Source organism: Oryzias latipes, chromosome 22 (genome assembly GCF_053564925.1).
Source record: "Oryzias latipes strain Hd-rR chromosome 22, Olatipes_Hd-rR_3.1".
Taxonomy (NCBI): Eukaryota; Metazoa; Chordata; class Actinopteri; order Beloniformes; family Adrianichthyidae; genus Oryzias; species Oryzias latipes.
In genome coordinates, this window is record NC_136258.1 from 28,976,021 (window position 1) to 28,996,151 (window position 20,131).

General features: G+C 46.4%; 1 protein-coding gene across 2 annotated transcripts; it reads right to left on the reverse strand.

The window, feature by feature from the left end:
• Positions 1–75: 75 nt before the first annotated feature.
• On the reverse strand, positions 76–19,816 carry trip11 (thyroid hormone receptor interactor 11). Of its 2 annotated transcripts, XR_002872620.2 has the most exons (22): positions 19,217–19,816; positions 17,313–17,389; positions 15,691–15,801; positions 15,260–15,559; positions 15,035–15,103; positions 14,788–14,953; positions 14,394–14,720; positions 14,258–14,298; positions 14,082–14,180; positions 13,810–14,004; positions 10,588–13,566; positions 10,375–10,515; positions 8,193–8,386; positions 7,922–8,085; positions 7,728–7,831; positions 7,538–7,637; positions 5,128–5,209; positions 4,903–5,017; positions 2,396–2,518; positions 1,058–1,199; positions 404–989; positions 76–258 (listed from the first exon to the last, which is right to left on the reverse strand). XR_002872620.2 is itself a non-coding variant. In XM_023951615.2 (21 exons), exons 1-21 carry the CDS (start codon positions 19,353–19,355, stop codon positions 778–780), a joined length of 5,880 nt encoding a protein of 1,959 aa, XP_023807383.1. In that variant the 5' UTR covers positions 19,356–19,816; the 3' UTR covers positions 76–777. The 2 variants fall into 2 exon arrangements, 1 of the variants encoding a protein (XP_023807383.1); XM_023951615.2 differs by having other exon boundaries at positions 76–989.
• Between the last annotated feature and the right edge of the window lie 315 nt (positions 19,817–20,131).

The window sequence follows — 20,131 nt, forward strand, 5'->3', positions numbered from 1 at the left end:
ATCAATCAGGACACCGCCCCCCACCCCCACCAGAGCGCGCTCACACATTCAGAGGAAGCCACAGCAACTCCAGAAGAGACTCGAACGGTTCCTTTATTTGACCCCACTCCTGTTCAGACTTTCTCCACATCCACACAAGTTCTCACGTTTCAGAAATAAACGGGGGAGAGAAAAAAAAGCCACATTCCTCCCAGAGTCTGTGCAAAAATGTGGAGCAGGACACGGCCTCCACTCACCCTTCATCTGCCGTCTTTACATCTGCAAATATATAGATTTGGATGAATCCTTTACAGTCGGATACCATAGAAAAGAGTCAGGCACTTCCAAAACGTCTGTGTGTCCATAAATAGAAAAGAAACGATCCATTTACATATTTATACACCTATAGTAATGCTGTACTTACATTAACCCAAGCAGTCTGATCAACCACAGAGAGCAGCCATAATTATTGCATATCATAGTGTGGTTGTCTGGAAAAGACTCGATTCTGCAGGAAAAAACGTCTCTTTATGGTTTGAACAGATGTAGTGATCCAGCAGAGCTTCAGGCAAATCAGGAGACAAGAAACGCCGCTTCGCTCGGCGCAGGACGAGAGCCGAAGGACAGGGTTCCTCCAGGTGACGATTAGACCCCGGCACGGACAGTTTACAAGGTCACTTGTGTTCAGGAGACGAAAGCCGGGAAGCCACTGGTCTCATCGCCGGAGCTGGAAACGGTTTCCTTTCAAAAGGTTTGTTGCATAGAACTGAAGTGCACCAGGTGGCGCCCGGCGTGCCGTCACTGCTTCAGCAGGTCTTTGAGCACAGCTCCGCCGCTCGCCTCCGCCGACACCACTACCGGCGTGAAGGTGGGGAGGGCGTCCGAGATGGGCTTCATCAGCAGGTGGCTCCCTGAACCGCCGGCGCCCAAACCGGTCAGCGGCACGGCGGCGGAGCGCGGCGCCAAGAAGGGGCTGGACTCGCCGGCTCGCCTGCTGGCCGCCACAGCTCCTGCAAACGCACACGCGCGTCAGCGTTCTACAGCGATCTGGAGCCAAACAACAGCTCTGACGGGGTACCTGTGGGGGCGGAGGCTGATCCGCTGCTTCTTCCTGGAGGTGGGGGGTTCAGAGGCCTGATGTCGAGGACCGGGAGCCTCGGCGCCGGGGCTGAAGGGGTCGACTCCATTTCCAGGAACTTGACGAACATTTCTGAGAAAGACTGCAGAGACAGAGATGACTTTTATCACGTTTGATCCTGTTTATGCTTCATTTGGGAGGAAATGATCAGGCAGAAACGACACGCTTTTATTTTGACACTGCCACAAAAAAAAAGGATCTATTTTATATTGAAAACAAGTTGTATTGTGCGACATAATCAGCTGATTTACGTAAACACTTGGCTGCTAAAAGGTGCAGAGCTGCTTCTCTTCTCGTCAGACTCTGCTGGAATTGCATTAATTAAACGGTTGAAGAGTTACAGCAGTCAAAAGAATGTAAACAATGGGGCTAAAAGGGTTTTTCCCACAAGTCAAGGTGTTGGGCTGCCGAGGCAGCAGCCTTTGACTGCCACCAAAACCCCACTGCACTGCCTCCTCTTGAGCCCTCTTGCGGGTGGTGTGCCCACTGGGGAGTGACTCCACAACGTCTCTTTGGGCTGGACCTGACCGGGCCACCAGGCGGTTCCCTGGGAGCCCCTAACCCCAGCCTGGCTCCAGATTGACGTGACTGGGGCTCCACTCTGGAGCCAGCCTGGCAGGGTGGCTCCAGAGTGGAGCCCCAGTCCCGCCATCCTGGTTGGTCTGTACTCATAAGGGGGGTCTGAACCACTCCATCACCCTAAGGTAACTGCTCAGAGGGGCTGAGGAAGCTTGGGCACCTGGTCTGGGTGCTTCTGAACTCCTCCTTGGGGGGGGGTTCCTGGCATGTCCCACTGGACACCCCGGAAGACCCAGGACATGCTGGAGAGACTCTATCTCTTGGCTGGCCTTTGAAAGCCCCCCCCCCCCAGAGGAGCTGGAGGAAGTGGCAGGGGAGAGGGAAGTCTGCGCATCTTTGCCTAGACTGGTGCCCCCCCCCCCCAACACGGTCCCGGATAAGCAGAGGAGGATGGATGGATGGATGGATGGGGGTGTCCAAAGACTTTCACAGAATCCGTGAAGACTCCGGTTCATTTGAATGTCTGCTACAGCAAAGAACCAACATTTGGCTTTCGATTATTGAAAAAAGGCCAAATGATGGCAAAGCTCGTTGTAGGCGCGCTGATGCGTCCAGGTCATTGTGACCACAAAGTTAGAGGAACATTCAATTGGCAGAAGGTTGATACCAGATGACAAACCCGTTTGTGTTCATCTGCTAAAGTTCTCCCTCAGTCTCGGACAGACTCGCTCAGATCCGGCTCTCGGGGTTCGGTCTTACCGAGTTCAGGCCCTGCCCGCCGCCGGGTCTCTGAGGAGTGTTTGGGACACTTTGTGCTCCTCTGCCTCCAAGCCAGCTCGACATCCATCCGGTCACGCCGCGCTGGACGTCCTCCTCCAACATCTGTGGACGGAGAAGCATGAAGTCCCTCAGGAGGAAATGACCTCGACGAGCTCAGGCTTTTTAAAAACCGAGTTCCCCATCAGCCGTTTGGCTCCACCCAACTGTCCTTTCAGGAAAACCTACAGGCGGTTTGACATTTTGGGGACAGTGGGGGCGCTCTGCAGGTTTTATAAATCTGCTGAAGGGGAACTCCATTTTTCACAGATGATTTTTTTTTCTTTTCTTTTCTTCAAAAATCAGTCAGGAAAAAGCGCTGATATTACGTTTCTCTTTCTAGGGATTCCTCCCAACCAAACTGTCCTGATGTGAAACTTTCTTCAACATTCTGGAATTGAAACTTGTTGGAATTTTAAAGACTATTCAGATCCAGCGGCGATCAGACAGATTCAGCTTCAAAAAGGCCATAAGAATGGAAATTTCTGAACCTCCCGAGAAGTCAGCTGGTTTTTTCTGGGTCGCTCGGCTGCTGTAAAATGGAAACTTTAAATAGCATTACCAGCAGACGGGGAGACGATCATGAAAAAAGGAAAAAAAGACCACAAATATAATGAAAGCAGCTCCTTAAAGAGCTGCGATCTGCTTTGGCCCTCGCTCTGGATCTGTTTTCCTTTAAAAAGTGTTGGGTAATTCTCTGGAATCATTGGATGGAGTCCCACAGGGCTCCTGCCAGAAGATCTGGATTTCAGGCCGTTTTTTTTGTTTTCCCTTCAGCGCTGAAAGGATTCTCAGGCGCTGCTGGAGTTCCAAGCCGCCGTCGGCCCCACTCAGGGGAATTTATGATCCAAAAAAGGTGGAAAAAACGTTTTACAGAGCTGCTAATTTAACAAGCATTTCCTAAAACGCTGCTTCCTCACTTTAACAACAGAATCCTAAAAGCTGCAGGATCAGCTTTTGGAGCCGTGTGTCAGAAAAGAAAAGCTGTGTGGAAAGTCTGGCTGTTCACATCAGATCTTCCTTCCTAAACTTAAAAAAACAAACCAGATCATTTCTAAATCTATGAACAAAAAAATGTGGAAACATTTTAAAGAAAAGTGATGAAGGTTCCTTAGTAGTTTAAATAAATGAAACCGGTTTAATGAAACGTTTTGGTTCCGCTTCGCTCCATTTGTTCTTTCTTACAGTCCGTCATTACTTCACCAACATGTTACTGTTGCTTTTAGAAAACATCTATGGTGTTTGGAATCATTTCAGGTTTTAAAGTGTTGCACAGATGACAGATAAACTTTGTCTTCATCTCTGCTTCAATAAGCTTTGGTGCTGCAGAATTTTCCTCTCCAGACAAGAAAGTAGACATGTAGTAACATGTGGCTGTAAAAGAAGTGAACTGCAGCAGAGTTTGGGAAAGTGGCAGCAAAACAAAATCAACTACGGCAAAACTAAAATAACTACAGTACAACTTTGTATAGCCGAGTAAACGAGCATATAACAGAGTAAACCACAGTATGTTGGTAAACTACATTAGAATGCAAAAATGAGAAACTAACAGCTGCATTTGATAAAACTTAGTAAATAAACTGAGTACATGAAAATATAACTTAGTGAATTTTAAGTTTGTATAATGTAATATACAGTAAAACTTTGTATAACTTAGTTAAAAACAGTATTACTGTATACCTTCGTAAACTACAGTAAACCTTTGCATAATGTAGTAAACCTCAGCATATCTTGCTAAACTACAACATAAACTGGTAAAATGAAATAGAAAATGAAAACTCAACTTTGTAAAGTCTAGTAAACTACAGCCTAGCTGAATATTCCTCAGCTGTCCTATACGTTTACTAAGATGTACTATGTATACTTACTAAAGTACAGAAGAACTATGGATAACTTAGTGGACAACTAAACTATGTATAAGTTAGCTACAGTAATACTTTGTATACCTTAAAAAAGTACTACATAATTTTGTAAACTACAGTATAAGTTTGCCTGCCTGTGTTTAGTGTGATATCTTTGGATGAGAGAGTTTGATCATCGACGTAAAACTTTACATTTGTCTCAGAGAAACCACAAAGACACCAGAAATGAAATAAATATTTCCATCAGACTAAACAAAAACTGTTGTTTTTTTTTTTTTTTTTTTTGGGGGGGGGGGGGGGGGGGGGAAGAGAGAGATTTGATAAAACATATTTAAGACATTTGATCAAAGATCAGGTCAGTGGCAGGTACAGCATCTGACCCGGGCGTGGGGGTCAGGACGCCCGGGTCCTGGCAAAGACTGAGTGAGGGGAGGGGTCTAATGTAGAAAATAAATGTTAAAGACGTTTAACAGATTATCGACATGACATAAAAACGGTCGACGCTTGGTCTCACATCTTCCTTCAGTCGGATGTTGAAGAGGTGTTTGCTTCACCAAAGGGTTGGAGTTTGAACCAGAAACCTCTCACCTTATCCACGTCTTCTCGACTCAAGCCCAGGACGCTTCCCATGAGCCTCAGCACGTCGGCGCGCTTGGCCTTAGGCGTATGGAAGTAACCCAAGAACAGGTTCCGCATCAGGACCCTGCAGACATGAGATGCTGGTTTAGCAGCTGACGTCACTAAATGAACAACAACTAATATGAGTAACATCAGTAATGTTCTCCAGACCACTTCCTGGTTTCATCAACTCACTTGTCGATCTTTCCTTCGGTGCTGTTGAGAAGGTTCATCAGCTTATTCTGCGCCTCCTCCAGCATCTCCTGCCTCACATGGACTGACGGACAAGAAACGGATCATCAGGTGTGTAGGGTACAAAACCATACAAAATATTGTAAAAAAAAAAAAAAAAAAAAAAAGTCAAATTAATTCATTAGATTTATGGTTTTCCTCCCCCCAAAAAATGATGACATCCCGGCGGCGGAAGACACCGGCAATAAAAAAATAAAAAAATAAAAAGAATGGGGCCAAAATCTCTTATAGAGCTCAAATAATATTTCAAAATAATGTAACCAAGCCAAAACACGCATTTGATTACACCCCCGGGTATCAAAAGGAAGTTTTAAGATTATGGGATGGCCACAGGGCCTACGGCTATGTTGTGGCAAAATGTCAAATTTGGCTATTTTCACATTTTACCACAATTTAGGAAAAGAAAACTTTTATTTGAGTGATCTTTGAGAAATTTAAGGTCACAACTAAAGTTTAGTTGACCTTTGACCTCTGGAAGAGACAGCCATGTTAAATGTTAAAAATGTTGGTTTAAAAACGTTTTTTAGCGTGGCGAGCTCGCGAAAGTGGCTTTTTCCTTACTGTGTGCACTTTTTAAAACCGGAATATTGTGACAATTAAATACACAAATTGTTGCCTCAAGCTGAACTAAACAATACCAAATGACCATATTTGGAATGTGGGCGTGGTTAAAAGAAAACCTCCGTTGCCAAGGAAATCCAAACATTTACTTTTGCCGATTCTTCTTACATCGATGTGTTCGACACTCCCAGGCGAACAAAAACTAAAATGGTTGCTATGTAGATAAAACCAACAGAAAAGCCCCAATTTTCAAATACAGCTGGTTTTTCACCCATTTGTCAAGTGTAGCTCTGACCAGGGTGGCGACGGCAGAAGTGCAGCGGCCACTCCGCCGTGGGGGGGGATAAAAAGGGGGGCAATGGACGCCATATACAGTTACCCCTTGTAGGCCATACAACACTGCAAGAATCATTAATTGATTTCTTTTTTTAGTTACTTTAGCGCACAAAAATAATAAAAACACAAGAAACACATTTACACTGGGTTTCCACCATCAGGTACAAATAAAACATCAGGTTTCTATGCAACTGTTGATAAGAACAAGCTTTGATCTTAATCAACCTTTTGTTATTCTTAATTAATTCATTATCTTATTTCCATGCATGTGACAAAATCCTTTGAACAAAAGGTGGAAACTGGATTTTCACTCCACAGTTTTCCTGTCCATGGTGAGAATTTCGCACCAACGTCATTTTTTTCTGGCTGCAGCCCAATAAACGAGGAATAATTCATTTTTGGGTTTGTTCAAAGTTTGCTCAGACCAAATTAGTCTCCCGTTTGTAGGTCTGGGGCTCAGCAGCATGGTCTCCCAGGTGATCCATCAAGAATACAAAGCAGGTTCTGAGATAAAATCTCAGTCCGGTTCTGAACAAACATGGTCTGAACGGCCCGAGAGCCGGTGACAGAAATAAGCCGTCTGAGAATGTGCAGTGAGGTCATGTTCATGCCTGATAAGAGCAAAACACACAGAGTCACAATTCACATCCAGACGTCTAAAGAATTCGAGTCAGGAGGCGGGGTTTCTGGAAATCAGCCAATGAGACGTCTGTTCGAAAGCTGCCGTGATGCAGGAAAAGGAGCAGACGGCGCCTGAAGCATCTCAGAAAAAAATGCAACGTTAAGGTAAACTTAGATTATATCCCTCCATGATTTAAAAAACAAAAATAAACCTGGTAGAAAACAGACCGAGAAATAAAAATTAAAAAAAGCTGTTTTTGGGAGGCGCCGTCATAAAAAAAACTATTATTACGTCTTAGTGGACACTCTGCAGCCAATCAGAGTCCAGTATTCACCCAGACCACGGATACGTGAGGGATAACAACCGACAAGGTGTCCGCTATCCAAAATTAATGGACGATGCAGAGATGGGATCGCAGATGTTTATGGGTTGAGTGATTTGAAATTCAGGGCCACCGTACCAATATCTGTTTTGTTTTTGTTTTCATCTGCCCTGTAATTTAGAAGCTTTAGCTTTTCTTGTGTACATCTGTTCTAGCAATGCTAAAACAATAATTAATGCGTGTCGTCCTAATTTAAAAATACGTGTATAATAAAATAAATATACTCAATGAATAAATACAAAGAGATATGCTTATGGTTTTCATGCATGCAGTTTTTCCTGGTATTATCCACCCCATAATACCAGGAAAAAGCCGCCACCAGTGTGTGAATGTGTGTGTGACTGTAAAGCGCCTTGTCCTTGTAGGAAGAAAGGCGCTATATAAGTATACGCCATTTACCATTTACCATAACTATTTGAAGGAATTAAAAAGGTGCAGAACTTTGGCCTCACTTTGCTTTTTCAGCTCTTCAATCTGTTCTTCCTTCAGGTCCAGCTGATCCGTCAGACGAGACGCCGAGTCCAGAGCGGCGTGGGCTTCTTCCAGGTTCACCTGAAAGAGGCAAACAGGAACACGCCTTGGCTTTTTCTTTTTCCATGCCTGGTCGTCTTGGTGAACCATGTTCATGAACGGCCCACATACCTGCAGCGCAGATGCTTGGTCTTCCAGAAGCAGAGCTTTTCTCCTCCACTCCTCCTTCTCCCGTTTGTGCTTTTCCAGCTCAGCCGTGTACATGGATTTCTCCTCTGATAGGAGGAAGAAAGATTTAGGGTCTGAGAGGCAGGAAAAAAAAAGATCAAAGTGGACAGAACAGCTCTTCTTTTCTGCAAACCCACCTTGTTGAAACTGCTCTAGCACCATCTGCAGGTTGGAGAGCGACACTGCATACTGGTTGACCTGCTCCTGAGAGGTTCGGAGCTGCGCCAGCGTGTCGTCCCGCTGCTTCACCACCATGCTCAGCTGCTCCTGCAGGGACTCCACCTGCATGCTGGCCTGTTGGCTGCACAAAAGGTTGATGGGAAGAAAAAAAAACATTTGAAATAATATCTTTAGAGGTTGAAGACTGATGGGAAAGCCGAGCTGGTTCTGCATTTAGTTTCTGCACACCTGGCGCTCTCCACTGCAGTCGAAGAGGTGGCCAGCTTCTCGTCCAGCAGCGCCACCCGCCTGCGCAGCTCCGCCTCTCTGTCCTCGGCGGAGAGCGCCTCTCTCGTGTAGGAGTCCTCGATCTCCAGCAGGTGGTTCCTCAGCCTCTCCAGCTCCAGGTTCAGGCGCTGCTCTTTGTCCCTCACATGCTGCAGCTGGAAGCAGACAGATCTGATGACGCAGACGGCGTAACAGAGTTTGACGCCATCACTGCGTTGGGGGGGCGTGTCAAACCCACGCACGACACAACCAATGCAACATTCTGACCTTTGGGAGGTTTTAATACTCAGAAGATTTCACTAAATGATCTGAAAACAAAAAAGACTTAAGAAAAAAGTAACAAAAATTAAAAAAGGTTTCGATTTTTGAGACTAAATTTATGTTATTCACTTGAGTGGTTCAACTTATGTCATTAATGTAAATAGGAATTTAAAAAAAAGGACAAAAATTGCATTCAGTCTAGCAGATAAATAAAATCAAAAATTGCTTTAAGACACGTAAAAGTGGATAAATTTAGAGCTAGTGTATGACTGAACATGTAAAAAACAAAGTATAATTTTGCTTTATAGCAGATATTTGCCTTTTTAATTCATTTATAATGTTAAATAGGTGATCAGAAGACAAACTTGGTCGTCTGGAACTTTAAACTCCAACTCCGATCATCTTTAAATCTACTTTCAAAGCCGTCCAGATGGTCTTAATTATGATGATTAGGCCGTTTTTAGACAAAATTTTAAAACCCTGTGTCATTTTCTAGGACATATTTTCTGCAGTGCGGCAGGAGATCATAAGAAATTCACCTCTAAGGTGTAAGTGGGAATGTTTGCTCAGAGAAACCCAATTTTAAGCTTGATATTCTTTACGTACAGTGCTCAGCATAAATGAGTACACCCCACTACAGATGTCAGACAACATTCACAGTCCTTTCAGAATCAACATTTTCTGTGAAATACTAGACTACAAAATACACCCAAAGGTGGACCATCGATTCCAGACAAGATGTAGTCATTTCTACACACAAAAAAGTGATTTTCCCAACAAATTAATTCAAGCCGATGTTGCAAAAATGAGTCAGTCTTAGGAGAAAAGCCAGACTTACGACTCCAAACTTCTAATGAACAGGTATTCAACCACAGGTGAGTCTAAAGATTCATTTAAGAGGTGGCCAGAAAAGGGCATTTCTTAAAAAAGAAAAGCCCCTCCCAATTCGTGCTGTCGGCAATGGCTCCCCATGGGAAGAAAATGTCACAAAATCTAAAGATTACTATTTTTTAGTCAAAATACTGTTGCAAAAGGATCCAAACATTTAAGAAAGATGGAAGCCCGACCATCGTACAGGCCGTCCAGGAAAGCTAACATCTGGGCAGGAGCGTCTTCTGATGAGAAGGGTTGAAGAACATCGATTTAAGGAAAATTGAAGATGATGGGATCCAAGTTAGATCATTAACCTTCATTTCATGTAATGGAGTTGAAGAAGTGTTCAGTAAAACTCAACCTTGTGGAAAGTTTGGACATTTTTCTTTAATGTATTGAGCTCCTGATTAAAACAGCAAAAGGGGGTGTACTTACTGTGCTGAGCACTGAATGTCTTCCATCCTGAAATAAAATGCCACTCTAACGTGTTAAAACCCCCCGTTTTAAGTGGGGAGCGTCTTTAAAAGAGCCAGCAGGAGGATCAGGTGGATCTTCATTTTTCAAAAGGCCGTTGCAGTCAGCAACAGTTTCTGATTTTTGGCTTTGCTGGAGCTAGATGTAAGTTCAAATGTAACAAAAATCTGTTTAGTGAGAGTATTTTCCCTTAAAATGCCCATTATTTTATACAAAAAAAAAGACATCAGGTTTTAAATCAGTCAAAAAAGTAAAAATCCTAAGAGAAATTTTAAACTTTAGGTATTTTTTATAAATTCTGGTTGGTAGAAAACATCTTTGTTAAATAATAATACTTTTCTGAAATTCTAGTAATTTCCAAGAATCTGGCAACAATGACGACACAAATCAGTAAAGATCTTGCATTTAAATGGATCCATTTAAATACAGCTTAAGCAAATTTTAGTTCATTAAATCACCTTTCCCATTGAACAAACGCAGCTCTTTAATGACAAAAGAAGTCTTCAAAAAGTCTCTGAGCTGAAGCTCTGCTCACCTCGGCCTGCACGGCTGCGGCCTCCATCTGTTTCTGCTTCAGCGCCATCATCATCTGATCCCTCTCCTGCTGGAACGCGAAGGCCTTCTCCTGCATGGACTTCAGCTCGTTCAGCAGCTGGTTCAGCTCGCCCGAGTTCCCCTGCGGCGCATCCGGATCTCAGTCACATCCCAGAACTGTCAGGTAAAGCAACGTCTCCCGAGCGCCACTCACCTGCTGGTTGTCCTTGAGCATCTTCTCCACCGTGGCCGCCTTCTCGCTGGTGGCGCTCAGCTCAAACTCCTTCTCCCTGAGCAGCAGAGACACCTGCATGTTGGTCTCCTGGAGCGCCCTGAACTCGGACTCCTTCTCTCGGGAGCGAGCGGCCACCAGCTCGTTCTCCTCCTTCAGCTTCTTGGTGTCCATCTCCAGGATGAGGGCCCTCTCCTTCAGGTTGGTGACGGCCTGCTTCAGCACCTCGTTGTCGTTGTCGCGGTTACGCAGCGCCTCGCTCACCTGGAGGAGCTGGTCTCCTTTGCTTTTGATGAGCAGGTCCTTCTCCCTCACGGACCTCTGCAGGGACTCCAGCCTCTCTCGGACCTGCTGGACCTCCTCGGCCTGACTTCTCTGCGCGCTCTCGGAGGCGGAGTTGGAGAGCCGGTGGTTGTTCTCCTGAAGAGTCTTGATCACATTTTCCTTCTCTGCCAGCTGGGCCCGCAGTTTCTCCAGCTCTTCCCGCAGCTTCTCCTTGTGTTCAGGTGAGGAGGTGTGGAGGCCTGAAGAGCCTTCTGGAACAGCTGGAGGACTCTGAGCTACACTGTCCAGTTTGCCCAGCAGGACGTCCTTGGTGGAGCTGAGCTGGGTGATGGTCTGCTGAACCTGTGCGAGCTCCATGCCCAGGTTCCCCAGGATCTTCTCCTTCTGCTCATAACTCTGGATGAGCTGGGCGTAGTCCACGGACAGCCGGGAGCTGCAGTCGCTGTCGGCAGAAACCTGGCTCTGCAGCCGGATCAGCTCCTCCTGCAGGTGAGCGGACTCGTGCTGCAGGTTCTTGACCGTCGTGATGACCTGCTGCTTCCACTCCTCTATCTTCTTCACCTGCTGCTTCAGAGAGTCCCGTTCCTGCAGAAGCTCCTCAAACTGGTTGCTGCTGACGCCCCCGGAACCGGCACCGGAATCCCCTCCGGAGGACTGCAGAACGGCCACCAGAGTTTGGCACTTCTGAGTCAGCGCGTCGATCTCTATGTCCTTCTCCCTGATGATGCGGGAGAGGTTCTGGATGGTCTCCTTGAACATGTCGTGGCTTCCTGTGGGGTCGTTCATTTCGGAGAGCCGCTGGTTCTCCTGCTGAAGCTTCACCAGGGCGGCTTCCTTTCCCGCCATGATGTCCACGAGGCGGTGGTTGTCCGAGCGGAGCTGGCTGTTCTCTCTGGTCTTCTCGTTCAGCACGGCCAGCATCTGCTCCTTCTCGTCGGCGGACCTCTGCACCTGCTGCTGCAGGTACAGGAGGTCCTGGGAGTGTCCTCCGCCCATGGAGAGTCGCGCATGAAGCGCCTGGATTTCCAGATCCTTCTGCCGGATCAGCTGCGAGAGTTTTCCCACCTCGCTGTGAGAAACCAGCATCTGGTCCAGCTGCTGGGTCAACGTCAGGTTCTTCTCATTAAGCTGGAGGATCTCCGTCTCCTTCTCCTTGATGCCTCTGACCAGCTTCTCTATTTCCACCTTGGACAGGTCGTGTTTCTCGCTGCCGTTCTCCTGGCTGATGGACTGCGTCTTGTCCTCCTGCAGGATGACCTCCCCCTGCACATGCGGAGCGTTGGTGCGGCTCCTGCTGAGCTGCTCGACGCTTTGCTGCAGGCGAGCGACCTCTTCGTCTCTGGCGTGGATGAGTCTGTCGTAGTTGAGCGCCGTCTGCTGGTGGCGAGCGTGCGCCTGCTCCAGCTCGCTCCGCTGGGCCTGCAGAGACTGCTGGGACTGAAGCAGGGCGGCCTGCTGCTCTTCGAGGGTCCTCCTCAGCATCTGAACCTCCCCCTCCAGGGACGTCTCGGAGGACCTCAGCTGGGTGACCTCCGTCTCCAGCTCAGTGATGATGTCCAGAGTCTTGGGCTCGGCCAGAGGTGGCGGTCTACTCTGCTGATCCCTGAAGCGATCCATCTCCTCCTTCAGGTGGTTGTTCTCCTCCTTCATGCCTCCCAGCTGTCTGTCCTTCTCCTCCAGCGTCTGTTTGAGGATCCCCATTTCCTTGGTCACTTCTGAGATCCTGCTCTCCATCTCCGTCTGTAAGTCGGCGGCGTTCTGCTTCAAGGTCTCCACAAAGACGTCTTTCTCCTGCAGCAGATCGGTCAGCTGCTTCTGCCCGTCCACCGTGATGGACAGCATCTCGTTGGTGTCTCTTTGGTCGGAGGCCAGCTGCTCCAAATCTCTCCTGAGCTTGGAGATCTCCTGGTCCTTCTCCTGGTTGAGTTTGATGGCGGACTCGTGCTCGGCCTGTAAGGTGGAGGCGTCCATGGATCGAGCGCGCGTCAGCTCCTCGATGGTCTGCTGGAACTGCTTCGCCTGCTCTGAAAGCATCTTCTCCGCCTGCGTCAATTCGGCCTCCAGCTGATTCTTCTCCAGCTTCAACGCTTCAATTCGAGTGTCCTTCTCCCTGGTTGCTCTGCTCAGAGCTGCCTGGTTTTCCTTCAGCTGCTGTGTCAGCTCCTCGACATCCAGAAGGAACTTTTCCTTCTCCTCCTTCAACTTCTGTCCCTCCATCTTCATCTCATACATCTCAGACAGCACCTTCTCACGAGAGCTCCTCAGCTCATCCAGTTCTCTCCTGAGCTCCGTCAACTCTGTTTCCTTCACATCCAGCTCCCCTCTGGCTCTCTCGACCTCACCTCCTCTGGCTCCTCCTTCCTCCAGCTTTGCTCTGGCAGCAGCCAGCTGCTCCTCCTTCTGCTGCAGAGCTTTCCTCAGCTCTCTGCTTTGCTCCTGAGCGCTCCCCAGCTTGTCCTTTAGGTCCTTCGCCGTCCGCTCCAGTTGCTGTCTGCCCATGTGCAGCTCGTTCAGGCTGAAGGCGCTTTGGCTGACCTTCTCCTTCTGCGACTCCAGCTCCTCTTCCAGCGACCTCTTCTGCTCCGTGGTTCTGCTGAGATCTTCAGTCGCCCTCAACAGCTGCTCCTCCGCCTCCTTCAGCTGTGCAGAGAGCTGCTCCTTCACAGAGATCATATGCTGGAAAAGAACAAACACTGTGGGGTTTACGGTCATTTAAAAACGCCTTTGCTATAAAAGTCACTGTGATGCGTTTAGGCTGTTCTCTTCACATTTTTTTTTAAATATCATGCAAAGAGGATGGGAAAAAAACTGAAATGACAAATTTGAAACCAGGCCCCTAAAAACCCCAATGAGGAAGCGACGCCTCCTCGTCGGCCCACGGGACGCCTGGCTTCCATCACAAACCCTCCTCTTTCACACCTTGGTGGCCTCCTGGTTCTGCCGGTCCAGCTCCTCCAGCTCAGACAGGAGGGTGTCCCGCTCCTCCTCCACAGCTCTGAGGGCCTTCTCCCGCCTCTCCAGCGCCACCTTCAGGTCCTGCAGCGACTCCACGTCGCCCTCACGGCCAGAGGCCGCTTGTTCTTCCGCCTCCTTCAGTCGGAGTTGCAGATCGGTCTGTGGAGACGCAGAAAAACATCTCCCGTCTGCAAACGGACCAGCCGAGTGCTGCACTGGTCTGCGTGTAAACCAACCTTCTCCAGGGTCAGCGCCTCCTTTTCCCGCCTCAACGCTTCGATGATGGTGTTCAGTTCTAGGATGTCTGCGTGCTCCACTTCTTCCTTTGGTTCTCGCTAAAAGGTCACATCAGAAAGCTTAACTTTGACCGGCTTACAATCGTACCAACGACGGCTGATTGGTTAATACTTGCCTCAGTCAGGCTCCTCAGTCTCTCCACTTCCTTCTCTGCAGCTGAAAGTCAGATGTTTTAGTTAAAGTTCAAACCTCGTCTTCTTTTAGGCATTCAATCAAACTTTCAACAGGCCAGATCTTAGGAATCTCAGTACCTTCCAGGTTGTTTCTTAGTGTTTGGATCTCGTGCTCGAGCTGGGCTTTCTGCAGAGTCCGTCCCTCCTGCTCCTGGACTCGTGTCTGCAGTTCCGCCACAGAAGTCTGGAAACGCGAGTAGTTCTGCAGCAGCCCGGCATTCTCCTCCTGGACCTGGTCCTTCTCCAGCTGCAGCGATGCCTGCTTCCTCTGGGCTTCCTCCAGACTGGCTGACACTTCCGACAGCAGCTTCTCGCGCCGCTCCGCCGCTTCCTGGAGGGCCTGGATGTTCTTCTGGAGCTCCAGCAGCTCGGAGGCGTCGGACGGGGAACCAGCCTGACTCCCACCTGCAGAAACATTTTAGTGGTGCCTCAGGAAATCTCTCCGTTTTTGTCAAATCCCAGTTGAGCTAACCTCCGTGAAGCTGTTCCTCCAGCTCTTCAATCCTCTCCTCGTACTCGGCGAGCTCCTCCCGATGCCGCCGGGTCACCTCGGCCATCTTCTGCCTCTGGGCGTCCTGCAGAGCCGCCAGCTCGTGCTGGTGCTCGTCCATCTCGCGGCTCATCTCGTCTCGAAGCTCCTGCTCCCATGAAATCAAAGGTAGAGTCTCATTTTGCTGTCTTCTCGGTCAGAAGTCAAACTTTAGGAGGCAAACCGATACCTGAATCAGTCTTTGCAGTTTCAGAATCTCGCCCTGGTCGCTGTTGCCACTTCCTGTCGCTGTTGATGACTGAAAAAGCATGAGATCAAAGTATTGTTAAATTGTTCTAACTGAATCTTAACAGTTTGGACTTTCTGTCTGCATCATTTGAGGATCTGATTCATATAAGTGAGCAAAACAAAGAAATGACTAAAAATGAGGATAAACTTCTGCAGGTTTATCCACCTGAGAGATTCTCCTCCAATGAGACGCTTCGGCCTCCAGACGCTGGATTTCTGACGACAGCCTGTTGATCTCCTGCTGCGACCACAGAACATCGCTGATGTCCACCTCGTCGCCGTGGAAACCATGATGAGACCCCGCAGGGCGGGTCAGGAAGGCGGAGGCCGAGGAGGAAGAGGAGGTGGCGGCGACGGAGGACGCGGTGGAGACGGGCAGCACCGCCGGGCCGGCGGAGGCGGACTGGGCCGAGCGCAGCTCCTCCTGCAGGCCGCTCTGCCGAGCTTTCAGGTGGCTGATCTCCACCTGCGGGACAACGTCAGATTAAGTCTGTGCTGCTGAAACGGATCCATTTTCAGTTTAACCTCCAGTGGAGCCTCAAGCTTTAAATCTAACCTCCAGGACCGAAACCTGTAGCTTCTGAGTTCATGACTTACATCCTTCTGCTGCAGCTGCGCTCTGTACGCTGCAGACTGTTGTTTGTTCTGGATCTCAGCAGCTTCCAGCTGCTCCTCCAGCTCAGCATGAAGCCTTCTCAGTTTATCCAGCTGCAGAAGCAAGAGGAACGCAGAGAGTCAGTAAACGGCCTCAAACACACGACGGCGTTGAATTTAAAGACCCACTCGGTGAAAACTGTGGGTTTTTCCTGATAATGGGGGGCATAAATAAAGACAATTAAGATCAAAACTGCATTTCTGAGAATATTTTTTTATTCAAATGGATTCACACTGACGGGGAGGGGAAGGAGGAACAGGGGGGGGGCTCTAGTCCCGTCCACACATTTCTAATGAACTCCTGCCGCTCTGCAGAAACTATGTCCAAGAAAACGTCGCAGGTTTTTGGAATTTGGCTAAAAACGGCATCATCGTCAATAAAAGACCACCGGGAACGATTTGAAAATCGATCAGAAGATGATCGCGTGAACAATCAGGGTCTTTAAAAAGTTCTGAGGGGAAATTTAGATTTTTCTGACAGACACAAAGATGGGACGTTTCTAACCTAAACCCTCACACCCACTGCCCAGCACGGTGGCAGAGGAATGATGATTTGGTCTCGTTTTGCAGCCCAAAAACCTGGAAATGGAAATGTGCAAAACTAGAACCACAGCAGGAAACCCACCATGGAACAGCTGGACCTAAAGGTTATTTATTAACACAGCATATTAAATACTTTGCTTCATGTGCAAAACTAAACAAATAACTACATTAAAGTACTTATGTATTTTGTATGTCGCCATGGTAACAGCAGGATAATGTCCTTCGAGGTCCCCATTGTCAGAAATACCGTATTTTCCGGACTATAAGTCGCCCTATTTTTTATAGTTTGGCAAGGGGTGCGACTTCTATTCCGCAGCGACTTATATTAGAAATAAATAGAAATAAATAGATTGTTAACCCTCCTGTTATGTTCATTTGTGAGGAACAGAGATGATGTTTCTGGGTCAATTTGATGTATGAGGTATGTTAAGTGTTTAGAGTATGTTAAGTGACTCAGAGAATCAGCAAACCTTTTTTTTACAGTAAGATCTTGAAGGCTAACAACATAATATTCTATTTTCCAATGATCTCATAGATTCAGAAATGCATGGAAATGACAACTGTTTCTACAAATACAGGATGAAAACAGAGTATTAGTTGGACAATGATGCTTCATGAAAGGAATAAATAAATAAGTATGAAAAAGAATTACTGTGAAATTATGAGATAAACAGTCTGCTATGATTGTGTCATATGAGGTTGTGCAAGTTATTAGTTCTTGGTCTCAGATTTTGTCAAATAAATTTCCCGTCAAAATGCGACTTATCTGTGTTTTTTTCTACTTTATAATGCATTTTTGGGCTGGTGCGACTTATACTCCGGAAAATACGGTACATGGATTTCGTGGCAACAATGGTTCGTGCCTCCACATGATAAGTATAGATGCTTTGTCGGTCTTTATCCATTTCCAAATCCACCGGGCACTTTAGATGCTGACGTGTTTTTTTTGCTTCAGTTCCAGTGAATAAAATCCATTTAAATCTGCTGACTTTGCTGTGTTTCTGTGGAGAAACGTGACAAACCTCAGCTCTCTGAGCAGCAAACGCCGTCTCCATCTCAACCAGCCTGGAGTTGGACATCTGCAGCTCCGTGGCAGCATCTGCAGCAAGTTCAGAACAAACAGGAATAATCTGTTACTCTCATTTAAGGGTGGATTCAGCACTTTTTGTTTTCCCCGTCAGTCCCACAGATCTGTCCCAGCAGAACAAACCTGACGGGAAAAACTCCCAACAGGATTTGACCTTGAAGCTGTCATTCAGAGGTCACGCCGTCATGAGGAGACAGTCTCAACGATCCTGCTTTTGGATTGTGAGTTGGAGGTCTGAGGTCAAAGGTCTCCTCCTGATGTTTGTTTTATGACACAAGTTGAAGGAACTCTGGATATTATCAAACAGATTTGGTTTATCTAGAACCAAATCCTCAGAAAAGCATTTTTTTTTAGTTTATTTGGATTACTTTGTACTTTTTATAAGAGAAAATGGTTTCAGAGATGATTTTTCACTTGACTAAATATTTCAAAATGTCTACGCAGATCGGTCTGTGTCTTATATGAAATATATACAAAAAATGATAGAAATGATAGAAATATTAGTTGGATTTTGCAGAAGGGATATTGGAGAAAAAGAAGAAACTGATGGAAAACAAACAAATCCTCCACAAGTTAAAAAGACTTCAGAGTTTATGAAACCTAAACTTTGAGAAAAACCAGCATACATTGGATTAGGAGATTGAAAATGTCAAACTATAGGGACAAATATAAACCTTTATTACACTGAACCAGTTTCTCTTTGACAATGATGAAGGGGCTGGAAGTCACTGAGGTCAATTTAGAGAAACTAAATTACAGGTTCAGGACAAAAAAACATCCCACAATTCTCTGGGAAAGTTTCATGTAAACTGAATTTCTCCAGCGAGTCAAACGGTGAAACTTGGAGGAACCACAAACGTCTGCAGAACTGCAGCTCCACATTCCTGTCATATTTCTGAATCATGAAAGCCTGAGGATAAACTGGACTGGAAGATGCTGTGGGGGCATTTTTAACCGTTTTAATATTCCAGCTCCTCGTTGGCTGATTAGATTAGGGTGATGACGGAAGCTCACACTCCTGCTCGTGTTCTAACACGGCTTTGGCGTGGTCTCATTGGCTGGACACACCCAGTCCAGGTGATCAGCTGTGAGTGGAGGAGCGGAATCAGGAAAAAATGCTGGCAAATGGAATCAAATCAGCATATTTTTGACAGGAAAGGACCAGAAAAGGTGTTTGTGTAAAGCTGTAGCAGCAGGGATTTTTTAAAGATAAAACCTGAACCGAGAAGGTTTTTCATGAATCGCATTTTTTTCCAATCTTTCCTCTCCTCTGTCAACAAATGCATGTTAAGAACTGAACTAAGATGGAATATTTCAGTTCCTTACTTCTGGTTTCTTTAAAGATAAAATGGGTGTTTGCCTCATAAAACTAAAAATTCAGGTTTTTTTTGGGGGGGGATCTATTTTTTCTGCAGTGTTGAAATGAATAATAAATATATTTAAAGACAAAAACATGATTATATCTATAGTCAAAATACAACAAATTCATTAAATAACATCCACAAAACCTCAGTTTAAAAAAAAACGTTAAAAGTTTAAAACAAGCAATAAAGAAATAGGAGTTTTATGTAAACAAATAAAGTTGTGAGAATGTTTTTGATGAATTCTTAACTGTTTATTTTTTTATTTCAAACCCTGAAATATGAATAAAAGAAAAAATGTTTTAGTACTGTTACTCCTATATTCCTTAGAATGCTATTTTTTCTTCCAGGATGTTGTTTTTAAGGTGTCTTTGTGAATTACTGTCAGACCTTAAAAAGCAAACAAGAGCAGAAGCGACTCTGTGCTCACACAAACTCTTCCGTCTGCAGACAAAGAACAGAGAAAAGTCGTTCCTACCTCCGACTTCCTCCACTCCTTCCAGGAGCATGTCCTTGGTGAAGTTCGATATCTGGCCGGTGAATGTTGACAGACTCCCGCTGACCTGGCCGAGGGATTGGCCGAGGCCTGAACCGAGTCCGCCGAGCCACGATGACATCCTGGCTGACCGGGGTCGCAAAACGCACCAAAAAGTCCGGGAGGGAGGGGGGACTGGCCTCGCTGTGTTACTGTGACCCAAACAGGATCAGGATCCGTCTAGTCATGAAGTTTGGTCGAATGTTTTGTTCGGTTCGGTTCTCTTTGTGTCCTGAAAGTGAGTGGAGGTGTCAGCTGACCCGAGTTCATTTAACCAGCCCGAACCCGGCTAACAACAGCTGTTGTAACCGCGCGTCCGAAGCGGCTTACGCGGCGTTTTAAAGCGCAGTTCGCCCGCTGCTGCCTCATTACCGGACCGGGAGGAGAGCCAGAACCGCCGGAGCCGCTCCGGGATGTAAGTTCGGGAGTTTATCCGGGGTCCAAACAGCTCAGAGTGCCACATCAACTGAGGCCATTAGCGGCTGTCAGCTTTGACGTGGACACCAGATCAGCAGCGGTGCATTATGGGATACCGGAGGACCAAATTAGTTGGGGTGCGTTCAAGTCTTAAAGAAACAGTGGGACAACCAAAAACTTTTGTAGATGAATATTTATATTTATAGATTAATATATATATTTACATGTAATTTCAAGAATTCTGTCTCCGTATTGCAGTTTTAAACTTAATGATTTACTTTTAGATATTCAAATTTGTTAAAACGGGTTTTTGCTAATTATTTTATGTTTTATCAGTTAGTCAACTGCTTTACAATATTTTATTTTACTAATAATCTTATTAGAAATATACATATATACCCTTGTTATTTTTGAATAACCAGATTGTATTTTTTGTATTTT

What these genes read in the sequence shown, in the direction of transcription:
- trip11 (XM_023951615.2), bottom strand. Translation starts at nt 19,355, where the DNA reads ATGTCATCGTGGCTCGGCGGACTCGGTTCAGGCCTCGGCCAATCCCTC. An exon ending in TTGCTGCTCAGAGAGCTGAG is followed by an intron (nt 15,802 to 17,312) that starts GTTTGTCACGTT and finishes TTGCTTCTGCAG; the next exon opens with CTGGATAAACTGAGAAGGCT. An exon ending in GGAGGAACAGCTTCACGGAG is followed by an intron (nt 14,721 to 14,787) that starts GTTAGCTCAACT and finishes ATGTTTCTGCAG; the next exon opens with GTGGGAGTCAGGCTGGTTCC.